A 23,875-nucleotide genomic window follows, 5' to 3' on the forward strand; every position below is an offset into this window, starting at 1 on the left:
TGGGGTTTTCTTCCTTTTCGAAGCCATTTCTCAGGTGAGTTTTGGCAACGTCGCGCCAGGCTGTGCTGTTGCCCCTTGGAGGCATTTGGGGTTTGGTGAGAATATTTCCCCCAGCCTTCCCCCCCCCCCCACCTGGCCCCCAAGCAAGCAGCACGGCACAGCCCCGGTTGCACTAGGGATGGAGATCGCTTTTATTTAGTCACTCAAGTGCTTTAGTACAGAAGAACAGATATACAGAGATGATACATGTTTGTGCTTCAACACTTTCAAACATTTAGATTCCAGTAATTTCAAGGTAAACAAGTTCCAAGACAGACTAGATTATTTTTTTTTAAGTTTTCATTTTTGATAAATTATTTTTTATATAAATAACTGTAACAGAAAAAAAAAACCAACAAAAAAAACGTCCAACATACAAGATCCTGAAGCATTTGCATTGCTAAACCGAGAAGGAACTCAAATGGGGTGGGAGGACCGAGGAGGAACCAACAAATATCAGTGCAATGATACAGCCTTTGCCCTAAAAATATATATTTAACTTTATGGGCAAGGAACAGATGGGGAGGGAAGGAAGAGGGCAGGGGCTAACCACCAACGAGGCAAGAAAGATTTTTTGGGGAAGGAAAAGGGGGGGTCACAGCCTTTAGAGGGAGAGAACAAAACAATGGACCCCAAAATATTGCAGTGCACCTAATGGCAGGGGAGGGTGGGGGCAATCCTTGGGTGTAAAAATAAAAAAAAAAACCAACTAAAATCAGAGGTTTGGTTAAATCACTATACACCAAGCTTGTAAGAACGTCACAAGACACAGTCATTAATATACACAGAGTCTGGAGGGGGGGCCCGGAGGGTGGGGGGGGGTGCCTTGGGGCGACGGCACGCTCAGAAACGCTTCACCATGGGACAACGCAAGCGGAGCCGGGCATGGGGGTGCCGAGCTGCCGTGGGGATGGATGGAGAGATATATATATATATATTAAAAAAATCAATTTTTAAAATATATATATATATACACACGCATTTTAAGGAACACCCAGAGAACAGGGAGGCCGGGCTGCAGCAGGGCGGGGGAGCGGCCGCGCGAGCCAACGGGCCCAGCCTCCAGGTTTTGACCGTTTTGGTCCCTTGTCACATGGGAACTGCCGCAGGGCGAAGCATCCCGGGTGCAACCCCCCACCCCGCCCCCAAAGGCTGTGCCAGATGTTGGCGGGCACATCTGGTGGGAGCACCCACCACCCCAAAAAGACAAGGGACAGGAGAGAGCAGTGGGGACCCCCCAGCCGAGAGCGAGAACCGAGCCCAGCCCGCAGCGCCTGCCTGAGCAGAGGCTGGAGTGATGGTGGTGTGTCCATCCATCTGTCTGTCCAGCCACACAGGACCCCAACGAGGAGCGAAACTTCTGGAAAACCGGTTCTTTTTCTGTTCTTTGTGTTGTCATCATTCACTAGCAATGGGCAGATGGTTACTCAGCAATGAGCTCCTGGGTGCTTCGGAGAGCTGCAGCTACAAATATATAGATTTTTTTTTTTTTTCTTTTCCTCTTTTAAACACAATGCATTGGTTTTCTTAATATATAATTTTTTGGCTGTCGTCCCCTCCCGGTGGATAAAATGAGATGGGGAAGGCGGCAGGAGGGGAGGGGGGCTCAACACAAGAACAAGAGATAAAGCTGGGCCGGGCCGGAGCTGGGGCTGGGTGCAGGATCGCACCCCGGGCCGGGCGCCCGGCGGGGAGGGTGAATTCGGCACCGAGTCGGCGGCGGCGTTTCCTTTTAACTGCTGCTTTCTTCCTCTGTTTTGTTGAGTTTCTTCAGCGTGTCCAGCAGCTTCTGTGGGGTGAGGATGTGCGTGGACCCTGTGGGGGCAGAGGAAGAAGGGGGTCATCAGTGATGGCTTTGTGACCCCCCCCCGCCGATGCGCCCCGGCCGCCGGCCCCGCTGTCCCCGGTCCCCCCCGCGAGGCCTTACCTGGCGGCGACGGCCCCGCGTGCCAGTGGAAATGCTTGCAAAAAAATGTACATCTATGGTGGCGGGGGGGGGGATTTGTGGGGCGAGGGTAACGGGAAAGGAATGGAAAGGGAGAAATGGAGGAGATGCATGGAGCTGGGCGGGATGCGGCTGGGGGCCGGGAGGGGCCCCTGCAGCGGGGTCGTGGCCGGCGCCCTGGCTCCTGGACCCGTTGGGGATGCAGCAGGCACTGGCCAAAAAGCCAGCGGGGTGCAGGGGGCGGGAGGCGCAGGCAGGCAGGCAAGGAGAGACCTTCTGCAGGTCCCCAGGCTCTTCCCCTGCCTTCACCGACCACTGTCGGGTCAAAGGGTCAGGGTTGGGAGGGAACCGCTGGGAGCGGAGGAGGAAAAGGGCTCTCGCTTTCTGGTGTCCCTTGCTCCGAGAGCGGGGCTTGGCCTCGGTGGTCCCCCGGTGCCGGCAGCAGCTCCCAGCCACGCTGCCCGCAGCCGGCCCCTGCCCTCCACGCCGCCCTCGCAGCCTCCCTGGCTCCGTGCAGACCAACACACGGCAGCGGCTCCGGGGGATGCCACGATGGGTCTCCCCGACAAAACCTCTGGCAGCTAAACCCCAGCGCGGAGTTTGGGGGGTCTGCACCACCGGGGCAGCTCCTGCCCAGCCAACGGCATCAAACACCACAAGAGCAGACCTGAGCTTTCCCATTGCCTTGAGATTTCAGCCCCTTTACATCCCGGAGCTGGGCGGGTCACGGCAGCGCCCAGCCTTCGCTGTGGGGCATGAGAGGGGCCGGAGCTGGGACAAATCCTGGGGTCCGCCCTGCGTGCCCACTGCTGCCCGCTCTCCCCCGGGCACTGAACCCCCCGGCCCCGCTCCAGCTGCCCACTGCAGGCAGCTCGGCGAGGTGCTCCGTCCCCCTGCCCGGCCCTGGGATGCCTCTGCCGCAGAGGCAGGACCCCGACCCGCTGCCCCCGGCCCCTCTGGCCCCGGCGAGGGGGAACTCATGGCATGAAGGAGCCGGCCAGGTCTGGCCAAGAGACATGGCAGAGGGATGATGGAGCGGCACTGGATGCTTTTCCACCTGGTAGGAGGAACTGCAAGCATTTTCTTATCGGAGAACCAAATGGAAACGAAACCCGAAATAATAATTAAAGAAAGGAGGAACAGAAGAATCAAAGAAAACCCTTCAGGCAGGAAGAGTTTCTTTTTCATTAGTAAGCTGCCTTTACTTGGTTTCTTTGGCTCACTCCATTGCTGGAGCCTGATCCTCAAATGATACCCTAGTAGAGTCCCTGAAGTCGGGGTGCCTCAGGTCCATGAGAAATTTGGTGGGAGTGAGAATGTGAGTAGAACCTGCGGGAGAACAGAGCGGGGCTGACGGCTGCGCCAAGACCCCCCCCCATCACCACCATTTTTCGGGGTGAGGAAGGACGCGGTTGCCACCCGGAGCATCGTAGGCGCATGCAGGGGATGGTCCCCGGCGAGATGCGAGATGAGATGGGCGAGAGGCAGGATGGAGCTGGGCTGTGGTGGTGGGTCCGCTGGTGGGGGGACACGGCCAGGGGCTGCGGGAGGTGATGGACAGGGGGCTGCTGCTCCCAGGGGAATACAAGGAGCAGATGAGATGCCGGCAAGAGGCTCTACCAGGGGCCCCAGGTAAGAATCCAGGGACCTGATGAGATGGTGACGGGCTCCTGCCCCTGTCCTACAAGGTGTGTATCCAGCTGTGCTTCCCCAGGGGGAATTTTAGGGGATCTTAAAGCTCCTTCCTAACATCTGGCAGGGCTTCCACCATGTCCTCCACGCCTGGCCCACGGCTCCTCTGGGAGCACAGCCGGGGTGCTGAGACTGAGTACGCGATGCATGTGTGCAACAGGAAAATGCATCTCCTCTTGCACGCACAGTGCACATGGTGCTTGGCGTGCTGTGTTGCACGCCTCTCTATTTCACCTTTTCTCCCTGTAACAACCCCAAGGACGAGCGTACAACACGGATGCGACAGCAACAGTTCAAGCTGCAAAACCCCCTTCCCTTTCACCCAGCTCTGCTTGAAACAAACCAGCCAGGGAGAGAAAAAATGGGAGCAAAAACGGGGATGGGTGGAGGGACGTGTCCCGTCCCTGGGAACGGAGGACACAGAGGTGACAAGAGGTGGCCGGAGAAGACCTTTCTGCAGACTTCCAGCTCCCGCAGTCACCTGGAGCCGGGAATCTGCAGGATGGCGGAGGGAGCGTGGGATGAGCAGCCAGCGCGACGGGGCGCAGGGTCCGGCCCCGGCTCCCACTCACCTATTAGCACTTCCCACTTGCCGCTGGCTTGCGTCACCTCGTAGGCGCAGCGCATCTCGTTCATGCTGACGCCGCCCAGGATGAAGATGATGAGGCGGGGGCCACTTCGGTACTCGCCGGGGGCCTTGTTCTTGTGCCAGTGGCCATAGCGGGCACTAGAGAGGGGGAGACGAGAGGAATGAAGGATGGGCAGGAGGCACCAAACTGTGCACTGACTTCACATCTTAACTAAATCACAGGTTAATTAGCTTCCAAATTGCTGCTGGAGCAGTTGAAGCCCAGCTCCCAGCCACGAGCGCTGCGCGCTGTTACAGGTAGGGAAGCTGAGGCACAGAATGCCCGAATGACGGCAGAGCAGCTCACAGACGTGCTGACGGATACGGACGGCCCCTTGGGCAGGAGAGGGATGGATGCTGACGGGGATATACGTGCCAACATGTAGAGGTTGGGCAGGGGGCTTGGGGGACCCACCTGACGGCAGTGGTGCTGAAGGAGGCAGAGGAGCGGGTGGAGATGTACGGGTAGTGCTTGGTGTCCAGCTTGTCATCGATGGCGTCCTGCGGGCAGAGAGCCCCGGGCCAGGGGTCAGCAGGGAGCTGGGCACGGCCCCTGGCCCGAGAGCCCCTCTGTCGGGCTTGTGCCCAGGAGGATTGGCCCAACTGGGTCACGATTCATTTGCCTGTATTTGCATGGCCTTACTTCTAGGAAAAATTTGGCTGTGTCCCTGTAATAGGGTGCACTTAGGGAGAGGAGGGTGGTGCTTGGCTGCTGTGGGGCAGGGGCAGTGCAGGGGGGCTGCAGCAGGGGGTACAGGGGTGGGTGAGGCTTGCCCTGAGCTTGGGGGTTACTGTGGAGGTAGGGTATGGGGGGGACAAGAAAGAGCCTCCTCCTGGGAAGCTCAGGGGCATGAGCTGAGCTGGAGGCTTCACACCTGTAACCCACCCCCCGGGATAAGGGTCCTGCTCTTGCTTTCATCAATGGTGGGAGGTTAATGCCACCTGTGAGCTGTTGTTGCCCTGTGCAGTCCCCTCTGGTCCCGGGGATGAGATTTAGGGGTGCGCTGGGCACGAAGCCACCCCGGGAGGGTTTCCACAGGCTGTGGTAGAGGAAGGCAAGAGCTGTGTGCTTTTGGAAATCGAGGGAACTGTGGCTCTGCTTGTCATCAGTGCCTGGGAGCAGAGCTAGCAGTGAACTGCAGTGATATCCCCCTCCCCAAAACGTGGCTCCAGGGTCTATCTGTCTGAGCAGGTGGGAAATGTCTGTGCTGGGGAGCAGTTTTGGTGCCTGCAATCCCCCGGCTCTGGGCAAACCCCAGGAGGTTGCTCCAGTTCGAGGGGTGGTCAGGAGGGAGCGGATCAGGAGGAAGGCAGTGCCTGGAAAAATTCCCTTTTTGGCTCTGCCCAGTGCTACCCAGGCGCAGAGCTCGTGGGGCAGCTCCCATGGGTACCGGCAGCTGTGCCTGTACAGCAGGGGTGAACGGCGCTGTGCCCTTCCCCCAGCTCGGCTGGGACATGGGTAATGCTGCGACAAGGCCATCCGGCCATGCCCGCTGTGGCACTCGGTGCAGCACAAGGAGCAACCAGTTTGCTATTACATTTGGTATTGCAGGGGTGCTGTGCGAGCCTGGCTGGGTCTGTGCATCCCGCCTGGGGTGCACGTGGGGGCCAGGAAAGCCTCCCAGAACATCCCAGCCTTGTTGCAATTGCAGGCAGCAAGCAGCCTGGAGGCCATGTGTTGGGGAGAGGTGTCAGGGTTTGGGCTCGAAGCAGCCAGCTCTCTGCGGGTCCCTTCTGGGGTGGTGCTGAGGTCCCTGCTCCGTCCCGTCCCTGTCCTTGCTGGCTCACCTCCATGATGTCCTTAATTACGGGGGTCCATCGGGAGAGCTGGTAGGTCTGCTCACTGATCCGCTCCTTCCGCTCCGGCTTGCTCCGGCGGCGCAGGGTGGACTGGGCAGAAAGAGCACAGAGACACCCTGAGACACGGGGGCTCCGGCGGTGGGATCGGGGACACCCCAGAAGGGTGCTGGGGGCGTCCCGGAGGGTCCGCGGTTCCCAGAGCAGAGCGGGTGCCGCGGTCCTCCCAAGGGGCGAGGAGGGCTGCGGGGAGCAGGAGGTGGACACTCACGTCTGTGATGATGGGCACTCCGAGGTGGGCCATGTTGGTGATGATCTCGCTGTCCTCTGCCGGGATCTGAGCGTGCTGGATCAGCTTGTTCAGGTTCTCCTCGGTGATACCTGGAGATGCAACGGGGAGATGGTGTCCTCGTGAGTGGGGACACAGCCTCTCCAGTGTCACCTTAGGACATGTGGCCTGGTGGTGGTCGGGGAGACAGGGCTGAGCTTTTCCATCTGGCTTATCTTGGCCGAACCCTGAGCTGTTTGTCACCTGGAGCTGACTCCACGTCTTGCCCACCCCTGCCCAGCTGTCCTCCTCACCGTTCTTCAGGAAGATGTACAGCAAGATGATGCGGATCTTGTCATAGGTGCTGACATTCCCATCCAGCAGGATGGGAACGATGGCCCTCATGGGGTCCTTGATCTTCTCGCCTTCAGCATCAGTGCCCATGGCCAAGTCCTGCAGAAAACACACACGCTCATCACCCCACAGCTCAGTGTTGAGCTGTGGGGCAGGAACTGCCAGCCCCAGTTGTCCCCATGGGGATGTGGGATGGGGCTGTGGGGCTGTAGGAGCGGGTACCTGTTCAACTCTGCAGAGCTTGTCCACTGTGCCCTGGTAGTGCTTCATGCAGTCCTCAGCCAGGTGCAGGTGGGTCGAGTACTGGGGAGACACAAGGGGTGCAGCCACCACTGCGGTGCTGGCAGCAGCCGAAGGTCCCCATGCCACCATTGCAGCCTCAGCCCCTGCCCAGGGCTGGAGACCCTCCAGGGAGCGCTGCCATTGCCCATTCCCTGGGTAGGCTCAGCGCCAGCCGCTCTGCACAGACATCTCCCCTCCCCCTCGTACCTTGCTGAGCTCCTTCTGGTACTGTGGCATCTTCTTCAGCATCTGGGACAGGTCTCTCATGGTGGTCTGCAACGGAAGGGGACACGGTCACTCACCCTTGGGGCCTTAGGGACCATGAGCAGAGAGGGGATGACCCTGCCAAGGACTTCTGTCCCCATGTGAGCCCCTCGCAGGGGTTTGGTGATGCCTGCCATGGCATTGCTGGGTCTCCTCCACTGCAGCTGAGGGTCAGGGAACGGGTCTGCAGCTCTGCAAACTGGAGCGCTGGTGGGAGAAATCCCCCCAGGACCTTGCTCCAGGACCCCCGTGCACTTGTCTGAGATGGTGTTTTCAGCTTCTGGCCACTTTTACATCTTATTTCTACCAGGGTCCTCTCACTGCCACCGACTCGGGGTCTCTGCAAGGGAACTGGCTGGGGACAGAGGCAGCTGCTGTGGGATGGGGACAGACCCTGTGCTGGGGGCAAACCAACCCCCACGGCATGGTGCTCTCCCAGCGCACGGTGCTTCTCCAGCCCCAGGTGTAGGGCTGGCACCCCACAGTCATCTCCCCCCATCAGGGACCTGAGCACCCTCAGCCCTTTGCAGAGGTCCCCATCCGGCACCCCTCAGGACACTGCCAGGAGCCAGCCCATGGCTGAGCCCCCCGGCTGCCCATCTGCAGCTCCGCGGGTGCAGTCAGGTCACCTTATCTCCTGTGTTCATCCTCTTGCTTGAAGAAAACTCCTTCAGGGACCGGGTCACCTCCCTGGGGAGAGGAAGAGGGCACCATCGTCAGCAGGGAGGGGACCCTCACAGCGAAGTGGGTGGCAATGGTGAGCCAACAGCCCACCCAGCTGGCAAACTGCCCACAGGGACACTCACTGGGACACCTCGGCGATGTGTTTGTGGCGCAAGGTGACCCACAGGTCATCGTCCTCATCCAGGAGAACCTCCTTAATCCGGGCTTCCCCGATGCCGCTTGTCTCGTACCTGGGAAGAGAACAGGGAGCATTGCGGTGGGGATGGGGGGGCATGTGGTCCCCTTGCTGCCTGGGGTCTAGGGAGGGGGTGGAGATGGTGGGGCAGGGGGATCTTTTTGGCTCTGCCAGCAGTGGGGTGAAGTTATTTCAACTCAGTTTCACGTCTCGCCTTCTGGTACCCCTTCAACTGCTAAATGTTGGGAAGGGGCAAGGGTTGAAGGCTAGAAAAGCCCCTTTTGCATCAGTCCTGCCCATCACGCCTGCCAGGCTGCAGGCTGGAATGGCTTCTCCCAACCAAGGACTTGTGATGCAAGGAGGGATGCTGAGGCTCAAGCTTCAGGGCTGAGCTTCCAACTCCTGCTCAAGGGCTGGACTTGTGGGGCCACGGTGGTTCCAGGGATGGCAGTGCCGCACTCACTTGTAGACGTCGTTCTCGATGGGCAGCAGGTCGTAGCTCATCGCCTGGAAGGTCAGCTCGTGCAGCACTGGGGAAGCGGGGTCAAAGCCGCGGTCCAGGATGAGGAGCTGAGAGCGAGCCTTGTCTGGACCCTGCAGAGCCGGGGGAAGCCATCAGCAGCAGCGCCAGGGGCTCCTCCAGCCCCGCAGGCAACTTGGGGAAGCCAGGACCATTTTGGGGTCCCCGCTCAGGGTCTGCAACTGCCTTGTGGCAGAGCTTGAGCAGGACTTTAGGCGGGAAGCGTCACTCGAGCCTCCTCACCCGGGGCTGCCAGCACCATCCCCGCTCACCTCGCCCATGGTGGGGTCATCAGCCTTGTAGGCATCCAGCTTGTCCTGGATGAGCTGTGCCAGCATGGCGTTGTCCTTGTAATCCCTGGAGGAGGCAGGAGGAGAGGTCAGCTCCCTGGGGTGGCTGGCTCTCACCAGCATGGGATGGGGAGGAGCTGCTGGTTTCCCTGTGCAACATCCTTGGCTCATGGAAGAGGAGGGACCTGAGCAGGTTTTGTTGCCCCTTGGGGTGCTCTGCTTTGCCTTGCTGCCACTTGGATTTTAGGGTGCCAACCCACTCCCCACTCTCCAGAGTATCTTCAAGTCTGAGCCTGTTTTTCTACTGAGCACAGATCCTCCCACCATCTCCTCCATCCCCACGCCCTCACCAGCACTGGACACAGCACGGCCTCATCCATGACCCATGCTCGGCATGGCCCCAGCTCCACCACGCTGCTGGGGCAGAGGGCAGGTCCCTGGAGGGGTGGAAACTGCACTGCCCTTACCCCCTGTACCGCACGGCCGGGTACTCCTTCAGCGTGGCACACAGCGTGGCTATCTGCTCCGCCAGGCGCTCCAGGATCGGGTTCTTCATCTGGGCCTTGTGAGGGCTGTAAAAGCTTTGGAAGGAGTCAGCCGAATCCAGTGAGTAAACCTGGGAATTGCAGCAGGAGGGAGGTTAGAGGGGATGCGCTGCAGGAGATGTCTGGAGGGGAGCAGCCCGCAGGACACCCTGCTGCGTTTGGAAACCAGATTCAACCCCAGATGAAGGTCCCCAACTGAGCCTGGTACTGGGCAGCCGGAGCTCAGTGATGCTCGGGGCATCCCTTGGGCTTTTGGCTGCCAGCTCTGGACCCTGATGCTTTCTGCAGCTCCGACTCTGCAGCACGGTCCGTACCCATGTGTGCTACACAGGGTGAGCAGAGAAGGCAGGAGAGCCCCTGCCTGCAGCAGTCACCTGCTCCCAGGAAGGGAACCATAGACCTGGGGACAAGTGGGGACACACTGCTCCCTGGCCATTGCACCAGTAAAGACCAGAAGCCAATTTGGCTGCGTGTGGGGATGCCAAGAGGTCATTTTCCACCTGTCTGTCTCCCCAGAAATGCTGAGGCTTGAAGGGTTAATGGCACCAAGTGGGTCTGGCACTATCTGTCCCTCCCTGTCCCTCTCATCCCCATGACCCCATCGGGGGCAGATGGCTAGGGGGCAGCTCCGCGCGCCGGGGAGGCGCAGAGCTGGCCAACGCAGCTGCTGGCACGGGGCCAAAATGCGGCGCCCGCTAAATCCCCCACAGCGGATCAGCCCCAAGAAGTAATTGAAGGAGACAGGGAGGAAGAGCCGAGCACGGGGCAAAGAGCCGGCCAGGGGAGAAGTGTGCAAAGCTGTTACACAAACCCCAATGGGCTGGAGAAGGACCCGGAGCATCCCCTGGCTGCCCCATCCCTGGACCACCCCAGCGGGGATGATCCCCAGATCAGCCTCACCTGGGACTCGGAAGGGAGGAAGGCAATGTTGATCTCTGTCAGGGTTTTGATGACCTTGGCGGCGCGGGATTTCACCAGCTCATTGAAGAGGGCATCGGGGCAGGCTGCAAGGGGAGGACAAGGAGGGTAGCGCTCAGCATCCCTCCATCCCCGCTTGCTTGCATGCGTTTTAGCGACAGGGACTCTCTCTCCCCTCCATTTCTTTCTTAGAGGAGGTTGGGCTGCCTGCAGCACCTGCCCTGGGGCGCAGGGATCCGGCCATCCCTCTGGGAGCAGGTGATGGAAACCACCCATCTGCACTCGCAGCCACCCAGTGCCACGGGCAGGATGGGACTGTCACCCCATGGTTTGCTCTTTCTCCCTCTTCCCCACGAGGTGCCCGTGGGGAGCTGGGGGTCCAGGGTGCCCGGGCCATGGGGCAGGAGCTGCCACCCCTGGGTACTCACAGTCAGTGAAGAAGACGTGGGCAGCTCTGTACTTGGAGGTGGGGGGATCCTTGAAGTCATTGATGAGGGAGTGGATGGACTGCAAGAGAGAAGGGACCAGCTGGGCTGGGCAGGGTGGCACTGTGGGCATCCCGGCAGGGTCAGACAGGGTCCTCCCTCCCGGCACGGGGGAAGCTCTGGTCCACTGCCCCAGCGACACCGTTGGCCTCGCTGGAGCCAAGATGCCACGCCAGGGCGGGCATCCCTCTGCCTCCCCCCAGCCAAAGGCCGTGCCCCCGCACCGCGTACTCACCTTCTCGGAGGGGGTGATGAGATAGACGGCCTCCAGGCTGGGCAGTGGCTCCCGGCGCTTGTTGATGTCTTCCACAACTGCAGGGGGAAAAACAGGGGCTGTGGCAGGGACGGATGCGGGCAGAGGCACTCAGCTACGTGGGGTTGTTGGATATCCTGTGGCAGCACAGGACCAGCCCTGCCAACCCCTCCATGTCCAAAACATCCCCAGCCACTCACCCCTGCACTCCCAGGAGCTGGGGCAGGGGCCGTCCCCACCCCATCCCAGCCCCACGGTGCCCCGCTGGGGCTGTGTGCATGGGTGCCTGGCAAGGTCCATGGGGCTGGTGGTTTTGTCTGCGTGCTCCCATGCTGCTGTTCCCTTGGTTTATTCTCACATCCCTCTGCTGGAGGGGACCACCGGGGGTGATGCTCTGATGCTACCTGGCCTGGGGCAAACCTCTACTGCCCCAAACACCTCCCGATGCACAGCCTGGGGTTTCCTTCTCATTTCCAAGTGCTGTAGGGAACTATTTATAGTGCTGACATAAAATAATACCTGGTCTCCTCCTTGGACTGAGATACTGCCAGGAGACAAGGTGTTCAGGCTCCTCCAACCCCAGCAGGCAAGGAGGGAGGCTGTGAAACAGTCTGGCACCAGGACAGTCGTCCATGCGCAATGGGAGGTAGCGTGTCTCCATCCCAAGTGAGATGGGGTTGGGAAGGGGCCTTGACTGGCTTGTGCCAGCATGGAAATGCCTTCGCAGGTCCCCTGGTACAAAGGGAGGGTTTTCCCTTCCTACAGTGAGGTCTGCAAGAGACGGCTGGAACCCAGTACTCACTTGTTATGCCCTCTGTCATGATGTCGGTCATCTTGCAGCAGGAGGAGAGCATTCGCATGCTGAGCTGGTCCACCACCAGTACCTGGGGAGAGGGGCTGTGAGCTGGGGGCATGGTGGACAGCCAGGGAACTGCCCTTCCCCACCCCCTCCCCACCCTTAAGGGCTCCCTGCCATACCTACCCCCTTCCCTGCTTCCTCCTCCCCCACCCTCCTCCTCCTCTCCTGGTCCCCCCTGGGGTTTGGTGCTCACCTTCCATTCGCCCTTCTTCTTCACTTTACGGATCACATCGTGCATAATCTCTGCAAGAGAGGGAGCACAGGGGGGTGAGCACCCCAAGCCTCCCCTTGTAGTACCCTGGGGCCCACCAGTAGCAGCGGGGGCTGTGCACCAAAGCCCCCACCCATGTGCAGGGCCACGGCAAGCCCCACTCCCCCAGTGCCTTTCCTGGGGAGATGGGGAGGGAAGAGATGGGGGGTGGTTTTGGGGTACCCAGGGAAGGGCGGTCACCCCTCAGCCCTGTTTTTCTCTCGTGCTTGGCACTAACAGACGGAGCCCATGCCGGTGGGGAGCTATGGGCTGGCAGAGGGTCGGGGGGGGTCCCTCTGGTGAGCCTGGGGGCCACCCCACACATCTTGGCCCTAATCCGAAGAGCCAGGAAAACAACAGCAGCTTAAGAGCTCCTTTTAGAAACAAGAATCAAGCGGCCTGAGCCTGTTCCTTGTAATCCCCCACAATCTCATTTCTCCTGCGGCCGCTGGGCTTATGCAACCAGCTGGGATGGCAGCACCTGCGGGTCCCCCCGGGCCCAGAGACCCTTTGGGGCTGGGGCCACCCTGCACCCGTATTCCCAAGCGCAGACACCCCACTTCTGCCCAGGCCAGCCTGCGGGGCTGCTCCCCGTGGGGTGCAGGTTAAGGCCACACGAGGAGGTGGCCCCAGCAGTGGGACAGGGACGTCCCTTTTGGGGCTGGGTTGCAGGAAGAGGGTTTCAAGCCTTGCCAGAATAGGTACTTGCCCTCCTGCCAGACACACGTGCTGCCCAAACATCTATGCTGGGGGACATGAAGTGCCCCCAAAACCCTGAAGGTCCCCTTTTTACCCTGGTGTATGAATCATCGTGCCTTGCAGAGCAGGGACACGCCAGGGAACCGCCCGGCCGAGCCCAAGGGGAAGCCTGCGTCCGTGAGTGGCTGCACCATGTCCTCCGCACGGTGCCTCTCCCTGGCTTTCTCCCCTGAGGGTTTTGTTCTGATCCTCTGGTCCCAGGGACAGGGATGGAAACACCCAACTAAAACCCAGTTTAGAAATGTTTTTAAATTAGAAAACACACGAGGTGTGGGGAGCCCACTGTTGAGGGTGTCACGCTGCCAGTCTCAGCCTTGGGTCCCTTCCCTGTGGGAGTGACCCCAAGGGTGCTGGTCCCCCGGGTAAAGCTCAATTTGGGTTTATATAGGGCAGTTTGGGGCCTAAATTTGTCCGTTTTTTAGAATAAGGCTTGAGGGAGGTATGCAGAGGGGACTGCCCTAGAAGCACCCGGCCCTAGAAACTCCTGCTTTTGGGTAATGCTGAATTCAGGCAAAACACCCCATCTCCCCAGCCCCCACCCCTGCCGGGGATTTGCTCGGGTACGAGCTGGCCGGGGCCTCGCTGCTGCCCTACGCTGCACGGAGCATCCTCACGGGGAGAGCAGGGGGGCCCTGCTACCATCCAAACAGCACACGGTGATTTCATGGGCTGAGGAAGGCTGTAACACCTCCTGGGCTGCCTGCAGGGCTCAGAGCCACGGCACCAGCGTGGGGACTGGTGCCAGCAGGGATAAACTGGGAGCCTGTGAGCGTCGCTGCTCTGCCTGTCCTGCTGTAAAACTTGGAGGCAGCCATTCCTACTGCTGCACATTCATCTCCTTCCCAGAGACATCTGCCTCGGGGGAGCCCCAGAAGTATGCTGGCCATGAACTCGGGGTCCTTGGTCACATCCCTTTGCCTCTCCATCAGTAAAGGGGTGCAGGGCACCTCTGGGCCAGGGAAGGGGGATGGAAGGTAACTGGATACAGATAGTACCAGATGTACCCGAGCCCCCAAACTGGACACTGCTGGGGGGGAAAAAGCTGCTGCCTGCACCCATGTGTGCTGCCCACCCAAATCCAGGTCACCCACGCAGAAAAAAAAGTGAACCAGGAATTGTCCTCTGCCGTGGGCAGGAGCCGGCAGCAAGGGCTGCCCGCGTGTCCCCAGTCCGCTTCCCTGGTCCTTTGCTGGTGCAGTGGGACAGGGGCCCAGGGCAGGGGGGCCCAAAAAGGGCTCCCTGAAGAGCTGCCTCAGCCACCCCTGAGCTTGTCCTCACTGCGGCAGCCACCGCAGGGGACATCTCGTCTTCAGCACCTGACTGTGCGAACTCTCTTCTGCATGTGTACGGGCTGAGCTGGATGTGTGCGATCAGGGGAGCATCTGCCGGGCTGTGCACCTCCCAGGCCAAAAAGTGCCTGATCCTGGCACCAAGCTGGGCCTCCCAGAGCAGAAACTGGCCACCTCTGAGGGTGACTGTTCTGAGCTTTGTGGTCTTAGGGCATCCATCCCCTGGTCAGAGATGGCACCAGGGGCCAGCCCTGCTCCCAGCCTGCAGCCAGGCACAGCCCTTCCCTAAATCAGTGTCCTCTCCTGCCTTGACCGTGGATCAGATCTGGCTGCAAAGGTAAGTAGCCTCCAGGTCTGCTCTTCCACCGGCTGCAAGAGCCAGCTCGGACCCTGGGCAGGGTCAGGAAAGAGGCAGATCTACAGAGCATCCTCCAAAGAGGCTCCAGGGACCTGGCAAATCATGGGATGACACGAGACACAAACCTGAGCAAAAGCTTGAGATTTCAGTGTCCTGTTTGCAGGACATATGGCCATGATCTGCACCTCCCAGGTGTCCTTGCAGCAACCATTAAACCCCCAGGACAGGGAAGAGTGGCCTGTGTTAGCACTTGAGTGGACCAAGGCGGCAATTCTAAATGCTGTGGGTGGCCAGGGCTGGCACGGAAAGGGGAAAGATGGTGGAATTTTGAGGTCAAAAGGTACAGTCCAACAGGGTACAGCGGCTTGCTGGGGCTGTTCTGACTAATGTGGCTGCTGGTGGTGGAGCTGGGGCCACAAGATCGAAGGCTTGGCTAAGGCCAGAGCTGAGAAGACACAGACCCGTCCTCAGAGCAGAGCAATTTCTACACAGCTTCTCTGGCAAAGGCATATCTAACCAGGAGAAGCGATATCAGCACGCACAAGCTACCCAGGATGAGCAATGCCAAGGAAGGCATCCTTGAGCCAACTCCGCACTATATCCTATAACTATAGGATCAGCAAGAGACTCCTTGGGCAAATGGCACCTCCTCTGTTCCACGAGGTCTTCAAGTCAAGCCTGGATGCAGCCCGGGAAGCGGTGCTCTCGCTTGTTTGGACCTAGCACGTTGCATTTGTTTCCTTAAGGCTGGAAGAATTTTAATTACAATTTCTACTGAGAACAGACAATACAGACAGCTCTGGACTTATCCTCCAATGTAGAGACAACTTCAGTGCCTGTGGACAAGGAAGCACATCTCACCCACAAACAGAGAACCTCCAGCGCTCTTGAGTAATACAGTCCTAAAAAGTGCAATCCTGCAGATGACACGCTTGAGAGCAACCACCTCCCCCAGCCCACCACCTGCAGTTAGGCTTGTCCTCAGGGTGATGTGTGGCATGAAAATGACCCGCTGCATCATTTTCAAGCAGGGCCAGAAGCTGGTGACACGGTGGCCTAGTAGGCCTTGAGCCCATATGTCACTCCAAGAGGCTTAGCCCGCGTTATTTATACTGAGTTGGCCAGGCAGCCTTTCTCCAAGCCTGCCTTGTCTCACCTGCTCATGGGAAAAGCAACAAGCCCCATGTCTCCAGGTGGTTCTGGGGGAAGAGGAACCAACCCTGCCATCGCCTGTGCCCACACCAACAGAGCTGTGACCAAGTGCAGCCTGCGCTGAGACAAACTCGTTTTGGGGTGCCCCAAGCCCATCATCCTGCTTCAGAAGAAAGAGCCTGAAACCCAGTGAGCAGCCCTGACCTCCACCAGTCAGTGGAAGCAGTAAAACCTTGTCCTGGCCACCACCCCATCCTGGAACACCAGGATGGGTGAGGGATGATGCAGCCAGGGGATATTTCTGCTCCAGCGCTGACCCAAGCCTGGCCTATGGCAGCAGCGATAGCCAAGCCCTTCCCTCCTGGAGCAATGCAGGACGCCAAACTCCTGCTGCTCAGAAATATTCCTTTGCTGCCACGTCCCAGGACCTCACGGGCTGCACACCTTGGCCTGATGTGGTAAGAGAAGATGGAGTTGCTTCATGGGCTGTAGGAATTGCCCAAGGTCCTACAGGAGATGAGTGGTCCTAACCATGGGCTTGTCCCTGTCACAGGCAGGGCTCAGTCCTTTCACTCTCCTCACGCATCCTCTGTTTTGGGATCCAAAATTCTGGAGCAGCTCTGGAGAGCCAGATCACAGAAATCCATGGTGAGGTTTGCTTGAGACCCGCTTATCTTAAAAAGCTGTCACGCTGCATCTCCAAGACGAAGATGTTTTGGCTTTGGGTTGGCTTGGCAACTGCTTTTTTGCTGGTTCATTAACTAATTGCTTAAGACAGTGTGAATGTTACATAGATGCAACCACATTTGAATGTAGCAGAGCACGTATCTACCTCTGAACATCCTCAGTCGGAGATCTCTAGGTGCCAGAGTACCATCCCCAAGCAGTCCCCAATAAAATAGGCTTTATGGACCAGAGGATGGCAGGAAGGCCATCCGCCTTGTTCAGGACATAAAGAATAACTTCATTTACAGGAGGCAAAGCCTAGCTGATGTCCCTCAGTGTGACTAAGAGCCATCTCAGGGATGACTTGAGTCTGGAGACCACTGTGTCTATAAACCAAGCAAGTCTCAAACATCTCCCCTCCAGCAGGTCTGTGTCCTGAACACCTATTTTGCTCACTGGATTATTTCTGGTGCCTACCTGGAAGACCTCAGCCTTCCTGAAGGACATGTTCCTCACATAGGAACCTGCTGGTGGTACAGCCCAGGTGCCGTCCAGCTGCAGTAAGTCCTGCATAGGCAGAATTGCCTAGGCTCAGCTTCATCCTTTCCTCCCCAACCCTGGATGAGATGAACTTTGGTATTTTCACATGTAGAGCATGTCTCCCTCGCAGCCGCTGGTGAATCATGCCACGTGTCGAAGCCACGTCAAGCAGTATTTGTGCTACTCTGGGGAGCTGTGCAGCGCTGCTTTGCTGCTGGGGATCTAGCTTCAAGGATTAGTCACGGTAATCGTAGTAACCTGTGATTAATTCCTCCTTTTCCTACTCGCACTGCTCTCGTGAAGGAGGTGCATCTTTATACCTGGTAGCCAAAGCCATGGGAAACCTGCGTAGCCTAGAGAGGAGGAAGACAGAGACCTGGAGGTCTTGAACTCTTTAGAAATTGAATAACATGCCCAGAAGGAAACAAGGGAAATGAAATGCGTGACGACACACCCACAAATAGCTCTCATTGATGGCACTGGAAAAACAGGGTAAAATTCACAAGGATTTTTACTGCAGGATCGCTCCTGGCACAGTTTCCTCAGGTCTGCACAAGGATCTGAGAGTTGAGCAGAGCCTCTCCGTTTCGGTAGAGTCAATGGGCCACAGACCACGTCAGGTCCCTTTTGAAGGCATCACCCTTCACTAACACTGTCCTCTTCCACCAGGTATTTCCATCCCCAGCAGAGACGCGGTATCTGGCTGCCAGCAGCTGCAGGTGCTGTCGGTGTAGCAAATCCTGGCTGTGCTTCAGTACCAAGAGGAGCCAAGAGCTTCCCTGCAGCAGGACAGCACGCACGGGGTCTCACAGAGTCCTGGCGGTGACCCTCTCCCAGGGGTAAGTCACGCTCTCCTACACGTGCAGCGGTGACTTTCAGAGCTGGTTCTTCTCTGCCTTGAACCATGAGGGAGCAAAACACCAACAAATCAGGGCTCTTCAGGCTTGGCTCAGTGGGAATCCAGGCTGGTCTGGTCTCCTGTGCCCACATGGACACCAGGGACAGGCTGGAGGGCAGCTGATGCGTGGCTGAGCTGGTCCAACTCTGAGTGGTCTTTGCTGCTCCCTCAGTGGCACAATGTCAAACCACCTGATGGGCTCCATAATTGATCCTATAGCACACGTGTCAACGTGTGTGTGTGTGCATACACATTCATATGTTCGTGTGTGTACATGGGCAATGTGGAAGGCCTTAAATTAATGCACCTTCAGCTTGATCTATTTTTGTGCTCTCCAAAAGATAAGAGCCAAGCTCCCTCCCGCGCCACGAGTTGGTGGACGCAGCATCTGCTTCTCAGCGTGCAACTAAAAGCCACGTGACGATGATTCTCTTTTTAAATGTGTTGATTTTGTGGGAAGAGGGAGGGAATCTCTCCTGGGACATTTTTCCTGAGGGGTACAGGGGAATTAGACCCAGACGTTACTTTTTCTTTGAAGAGGGAAAGAGTCTAAGTCCTCTACATTGGTGGTTTTTTCAACCTTCTTGCACATGGAGGCACCGGTGGGTGGATGTAGACCTGCCAAAGTGAGGTTTGTCATTCTTGGTAACCTTCCACAGTCACATACAGGCAAGTATTCCTCAGCCCCTGCTGTAGACCGCAGTTTGGAAACTGAAATTGCTCAGCACTGTGTGTGAAGGTAAGCCCTGAATTCTGCATATATTTTTTTCAAGCTTTTCCAGCTCAGAGCCAATGTTGGAGGTGAGGCAGATCCTGGCGACAGGATCCCAAGAGGGCAAATGCTAAAGGCCCCAGCAGAGGCTTTGCCAAGCGCCCGCTCCTGTACCCACACCTCAGGCAGGCAGCACGGCACTGCCCTGGGGACTCCCCAGAGCAGGGGAGCAGGAGGGTGGGCTGCCTAGGAAGCGAGCGGCTTCAGGGTCTGCTCCCGCCCATGGGGGGTGGAGCGCAGAGACCCTCTCCTCCTCACCCAGCCGCTTCACCAGCACACTGAGACCACAGCGGGGCTGGAGGCTCTGCCCCTGTGCGGCGAGGAGGATGCAACATGCATCCCTGCAACACTCCCACTGGCCCTCCGCTGCCTCCTGTTCCTCCCTGCCTGGCAGAGACCTTGCCAGCCCTGGCTCCAGGGCAGCACAAAAGCCTCGTAGGCTGGGCCCTGAGATGGGCTTGGAGCATCCTCAACAGGCAGCATCTGGCCCCTGAAGGCTCCCTGTGCCCTCACCCAAGGGGTGGTGGGAGTGGTGAGGTGCCCCAAGCAGCCTGGGTGAGTCATGCCCTAGCAACCCGGCAGCAGGTCCCCAGGGCCCCTGGCTGTGCCCGAGGCTGGCAGCGGGCCGGCAGCCCTGCCCGTGCCTCCTCCCTGTCCTGGAGGTGCCACACAGCACGTGGAGCTCGGCGTGAGCCTGGGTCCCTGAGTCATCGCATCCCGGCACAGGCCAGGTAGAGGTGGACCCTTGAGAGGTACAGGTGGGGACACTGAGTGACACGGTACGGCAGCGAGCGCTGTACATGGGCGCTGAGGGCCCCTCAGACCTCATCCAGGCAGGATTTAACCATGGGGCTCCTCGGTGTGGCTCTGGCAGGCAGACACCCGGGCACAGGTCAGCTCTGTGGGAGGCTGCATAGGCAAGGATGCTCCGTGGGAGGACTGGCTGGTGTCCTGGGGGAAAGGTGTTTTCTCGCTGTCTCTGGAAGGGAGCTCCCTTATCCCGGGGCTGCTCTGCTTCTCCCATTTGTCCGTGACAGCAACGCGAGCAAAAGGAAGCCCTCGGGGAGGTTCCTCTCCTCTTGCAGGTGAAGGGGTCCAGGGGGTTTCAGACCCAGCACCCGTACCAGCTCTGTCTTGCACCAGCCCGCTGTGGTGGCAGGCGCTGCACAGGTGTCATCCCTGCAGCACAGCCCGTCTTGCCTTGCTGGTGATGGTTCAATGAAGTAAACCCAGCCTCCTCCTCCTCTCCACTGCAGGGTGCTGCAGGAGAGCGGGGACGAGGCTGGGCAGGGGAAGCTTGGGGCAGGCTGTCCTGAGAAGATCCGAGGAGGCCCAGGGGCAAGAGAGGATGGGAGGAATGTCCACATGGTGGGGGTTAGATGAAGATTTGGGCATGGATGTCCTCAGAGGTGAGACCAGCTCCCACACTTGGGTGAGATTTTTCTAACCAGCACCATAGCAGAGCGACTGGTTCTCCAGTGGGGTTCCCTGGGAGGTGGCCACAAAGGGAGCAGAAGGCAAACCAGGAGGACCTGGTCTTAAGGCATCACCTCTGGGGCTGCACGCACTCAGCTCCAACCCCAGCCAGATGACGGTGAGTCCTGGAGGGATGCAGCCATCACTGCTGGATACTGCAGGGAGGCCCAGGGACAGCCCCCCAGCATGCACCCCATGGCTCTGGGGGGCAACAATCCAGTTCTGCCCATCTCCTGCAGCACTCACCCACCTTGTCCCCCTGCCCACCTCCTCCCACCTCTCCAGGGGCCTCCAAAACCCATCTTGTTCGTTTGTATGGCACCAGCTGGTCAGAAGAATAATCCGGGTCTGGAGGGAAGCCAGGGCAGAATGCAGCTCCGGAGGGGGGGCCTGGCAGAGCGAGCTATGGCAACACGGCAGCATCCTTCCTTCTTTCCTTCCTTCCCTCCCTCCCTCCTCCGGAGGGAGCCCAGAAGAGATACCCTGCCCCAGGGTCAGCCCAGGCTTGGACCTCTTGCTCCTTATGAGCAAGCATCTTCTCCTGCAGGTGAACCTCAGGGGAATCCCTGCCCAAGAGCAGGCTGGCGCAGTGAGGGGGAGCTGGGGAAATCTTGTGCTAGCTGCATTGGTGCCCCGGGAAGGAGGGGATCTGGGTACCCTGCAGATCGCTCCTAACTCTGGGGGAGCAGCTCCAGCTGAAAACAGCACCCCAAGGCAGGAACAGACCCACCAAGACCAGGAGCTTCCCGTGGCAGCCTGAGGAGCACCTCAAGCCTTGGCGGGAGGGGAGTGCTGGACCCTGCAAGGCGCTGCTCCTCCAAGGGCCCCGTCCCTTGCTCCTCTGCAGCATTTTGCCTGCACAAACCCTGCTCTCTCCTTCCAGACACCCACGCTTCCCCGATAGCCCCGCTACAGCTCTGAAGCCCAGCTACCAGCTCTCATTTTCAGTTTGGAATTATATTTTTCAGGGAAGAACAGAGCAGTTTTTTACTAAACCTTGAAGAGCAGGATTGAGCCAGATTTCCACGATGCTGCCTTGAACCCCTCCGTGTCTGTGTGTGTGTGCTCTCTCCCAGCCCATTCCAGCGCAGAGACAATGAATGAAAATAAGGGACGCGCAGTGGCGCTGGTCTCTGTCCCCTCTGTAGCGAGGGCACTGGATGAGCTGGATGGGGCCCTGCCTGGGGGGGCCTGGTCCATTTCCCTCCACCCCCCCCCCCCATAGCTGGGCTGGGGGCAGCCCTTCTCCCCACCCTGGAGGCGAGGAGACCAACCACCCCCGAAAGAAAACCTAGCAAAACACAAGAGCCAACCTCCCCCCTCCCCAAAGCTGATCCTGCAGCAGAGACACAACGGGGCATTGCCCTGCCTTTTCCCTTTCATTTTGCAGCTGGCTGGGCTCTAACCCCCAATGCAGCACCCCAGGGCGCTGGGGGGTGGCAGGGATGGCGCAGCCCCCCACCCCCGGGGCAGGTGACGACTGGGAACAAAGCAGAGACACGAATCCAGGGGGATATCCCCCCCCCTTCCATCACCACCCACCCGATCACACCACCAGCCCCGGCCGCACCATCTGCAGCCGGCGCGGGAGGGTTTCGCTGCACAACGCGGCGGGGGATTTCAGCCCCACCGGGGGGGATTCCACCCACGTACCCCACAAAAAACTGCACATCAACCGTCTCCCGCCTCCAAAACAACAGGAAAAAAAAAAAAAAAAATAGACCCGGCCCCGGCTGGCCACGATGCCACGGAAATAAATCATGCAAGAGGAGTGGGGAGGGACGAGAACGGCTTTTCATGGCTGCGGGGAGCCCGGGGGAAGTTTCCGCCGGTTCCTGCTGTTTCTCCTCTCGATTTAGCTATATTTTTTGTTTTGTTTTGAATGCGGAGTTTTTCCCTTTAATTTTGCTACGGGGAAGGTAACCGCCACCCCCCACCCCTCCAGCCTCAGGCGTTTTGGAGAACACACACACACACCCCGCCATCAAGACGTTGAAAATATCATCTTGCAACAGCCGGGGGAAGGAGGAAGCAAACCCGGGGCTGCTCCGGTCCCCCCGCCTTCCCCTCCCCACCCGCGGCTCGGCGGCCAAAAATAGCCCGGCGGATCGCGACCCCAAAGGGCGCAGAAATGCCGGAGGGGGGTGAGTTTTGGGGGGGCGGGGGGGGGGGGAGGAGGAAGGGTGTTACGGCCGCCCCGGGATCAGGGAAGCGAAGTCACGTCCGGCAAAATAAATTTAAAAAAAAAAAAATTAAATAAAAAAATCCCCGTTAAAGCGGGATTTGCTGCAGACAAAGCCAAGAGGCGCCCGGCCTGGCGGCGCTGGGGGGGGGCATTTCTGCACCCCCGGGCCCCCCCGGGCTCAGCGCCCCTGGGCCGGGCTTTCCTGGGTACGCTCCGATGGGACGATCGCCCCTCGGCCATGGAGGAGACAGAAGGGGGCGGAGGGGAATAGACTCAAGCTCTTCTCGCTTCCCTCTTCCCCCCCCCCTTCCTTTTTCCACCGCCCCCCCCTTCCCCTCCCCTCCCCTCAGCACTGCAGAAAAATCCCAACAGCCTCAACACACCCCCCCCGAAATTTAAATAAATAAAATGCGGAGGGACACAGCAAGCCCCGACAGCACCCCCACCCCCACCCCCAGCCCACCGGGCCGGCTTGTACCCACGTCCCGCCGGCTGCCCCACGGGGGTGTCCCGTCCCGTGTGCCGTGTTCCCCCCCCCCGGGGGCTGACACGGCCCCGAGGGTCCGCGTACCGCATCCGCAGCATCCCCCCACCCGCGGAAAAGGGGAGGCCGGCCAGGGTCACCCCGCCGGTCAGTGACACCCACCCCACCCCCCACCCCCCCGACCCGTTCCTCCCCCCGCCGCGCCCCGGGGTGCGCAAGTAGCGCGGCCGGACGCGGATCTTACTTTCTCCCACCACAGCCTTGAGTCCGATGGGAGCCATGTCTCCGTGCCGGGGGGGTCCGCAGCGGCTGGGGAAGGGGGGGAGGGGGGGACACGGCACCCCACGCACACACACGCACAGCCGGGCGAGGCTGCGGGCGCAGCGCCGGGCGGCGCAAGGATGCGGAGGGAGGGCGGGAAGTCCGGGGGGGGGTGGGGGGGGGAACGGGCGGGCCGGGGCGGCCGGCGGGGGGGGGGGCGGCTCCGGCGGCGCGGCGGGGCTCAGCTGACTGCGCGGCGGGGGGCGGGACGCGCGTCACTCCGCACCGCCCCCGCACCGCCCCGCGCCGCAGCGCAGCGCCCGCCCGCCGCCGCCGAGCGCCCCCTGGCACCCGGCCTCCCTCTGCACCCTGCATCCCCCCGCACCCGTCATCCCCCCCGGGGCACCCAGCGTCCCCCCGCACCCTGCATCCCCCCCGGCACCCTGCATACCCCCCCCGGGCACCCAGCGTCCCCCCGCACCCTGCATCCCCCCCGGCACCCTGCATACCCCCCCGGGGCACCCAGCGTCCCCCCGCACCCTGCATCCCCCCCGGCACCCTGCATACCCCCCCGGGGCACCCAGCGTCCCCCCGCACCCTGCATCCCCCCGCACCCGTCATCCCCCCCGGGGCACCCAGCGTCCCCCCGCACCCTGCATCCCCCCCGGCACCCTGCATACCCCCCCGGGGCACCCAGCGTAGCGTCCCCCCGCACCCTGCATCCCCCCCGGCACCCTGCATACCCCCCCGGGGCACCCAGCGTCCCCCCGCACCCTGCATCCCCCCG

At 59.9% G+C, this 23,875-nt stretch overlaps 1 protein-coding gene across 2 annotated transcripts; it reads right to left on the reverse strand.

The window, feature by feature from the left end:
* Window positions 1-167: 167 nt before the first annotated feature.
* STXBP1 (syntaxin binding protein 1) lies at window positions 168-23,254 on the reverse strand. Of its 2 annotated transcripts, none has more exons than XM_064469110.1 (19): window positions 23,072-23,254; window positions 12,192-12,241; window positions 11,942-12,023; window positions 11,122-11,198; window positions 10,830-10,908; window positions 10,384-10,487; window positions 9,406-9,554; window positions 8,921-9,005; window positions 8,592-8,722; window positions 8,076-8,183; window positions 7,899-7,959; window positions 7,213-7,278; window positions 6,946-7,026; window positions 6,684-6,822; window positions 6,373-6,482; window positions 6,093-6,194; window positions 4,720-4,805; window positions 4,249-4,403; window positions 168-1,854 (listed from the first exon to the last, which is right to left on the reverse strand). In XM_064469110.1, exons 1-19 carry the CDS (start codon window positions 23,106-23,108, stop codon window positions 1,772-1,774), a joined length of 1,785 nt encoding a protein of 594 aa, XP_064325180.1. In that variant the 5' UTR covers window positions 23,109-23,254; the 3' UTR covers window positions 168-1,771. The 2 variants fall into 2 exon arrangements, with proteins under 2 accessions (XP_064325180.1, XP_064325179.1); XM_064469109.1 differs by lacking the exon at window positions 168-1,854 and adding an exon at window positions 1,916-3,313.
* Window positions 23,255-23,875: the final 621 nt, after the last annotated feature.

Source organism: Phalacrocorax carbo, chromosome 18 (assembly GCF_963921805.1).
Source record: "Phalacrocorax carbo chromosome 18, bPhaCar2.1, whole genome shotgun sequence".
NCBI lineage: Eukaryota > Metazoa > Chordata > Aves > Suliformes > Phalacrocoracidae > Phalacrocorax > Phalacrocorax carbo.

What these genes read in the sequence shown, in the direction of transcription:
- STXBP1 (XM_064469109.1), bottom strand. Translation starts at nt 23,108, where the DNA reads ATGGCTCCCATCGGACTCAAGGCTGTGGTGGGAGAAA. An exon ending in CCACGTCTTCTTCACTGACT is followed by an intron (nt 10,488 to 10,829) that starts GTGAGTACCCAG and finishes CTCCCCTTGCAG; the next exon opens with CCTGCCCCGATGCCCTCTTC. An exon ending in GTACATCTTCCTGAAGAACG is followed by an intron (nt 6,483 to 6,683) that starts GTGAGGAGGACA and finishes TTGCATCTCCAG; the next exon opens with GTATCACCGAGGAGAACCTG.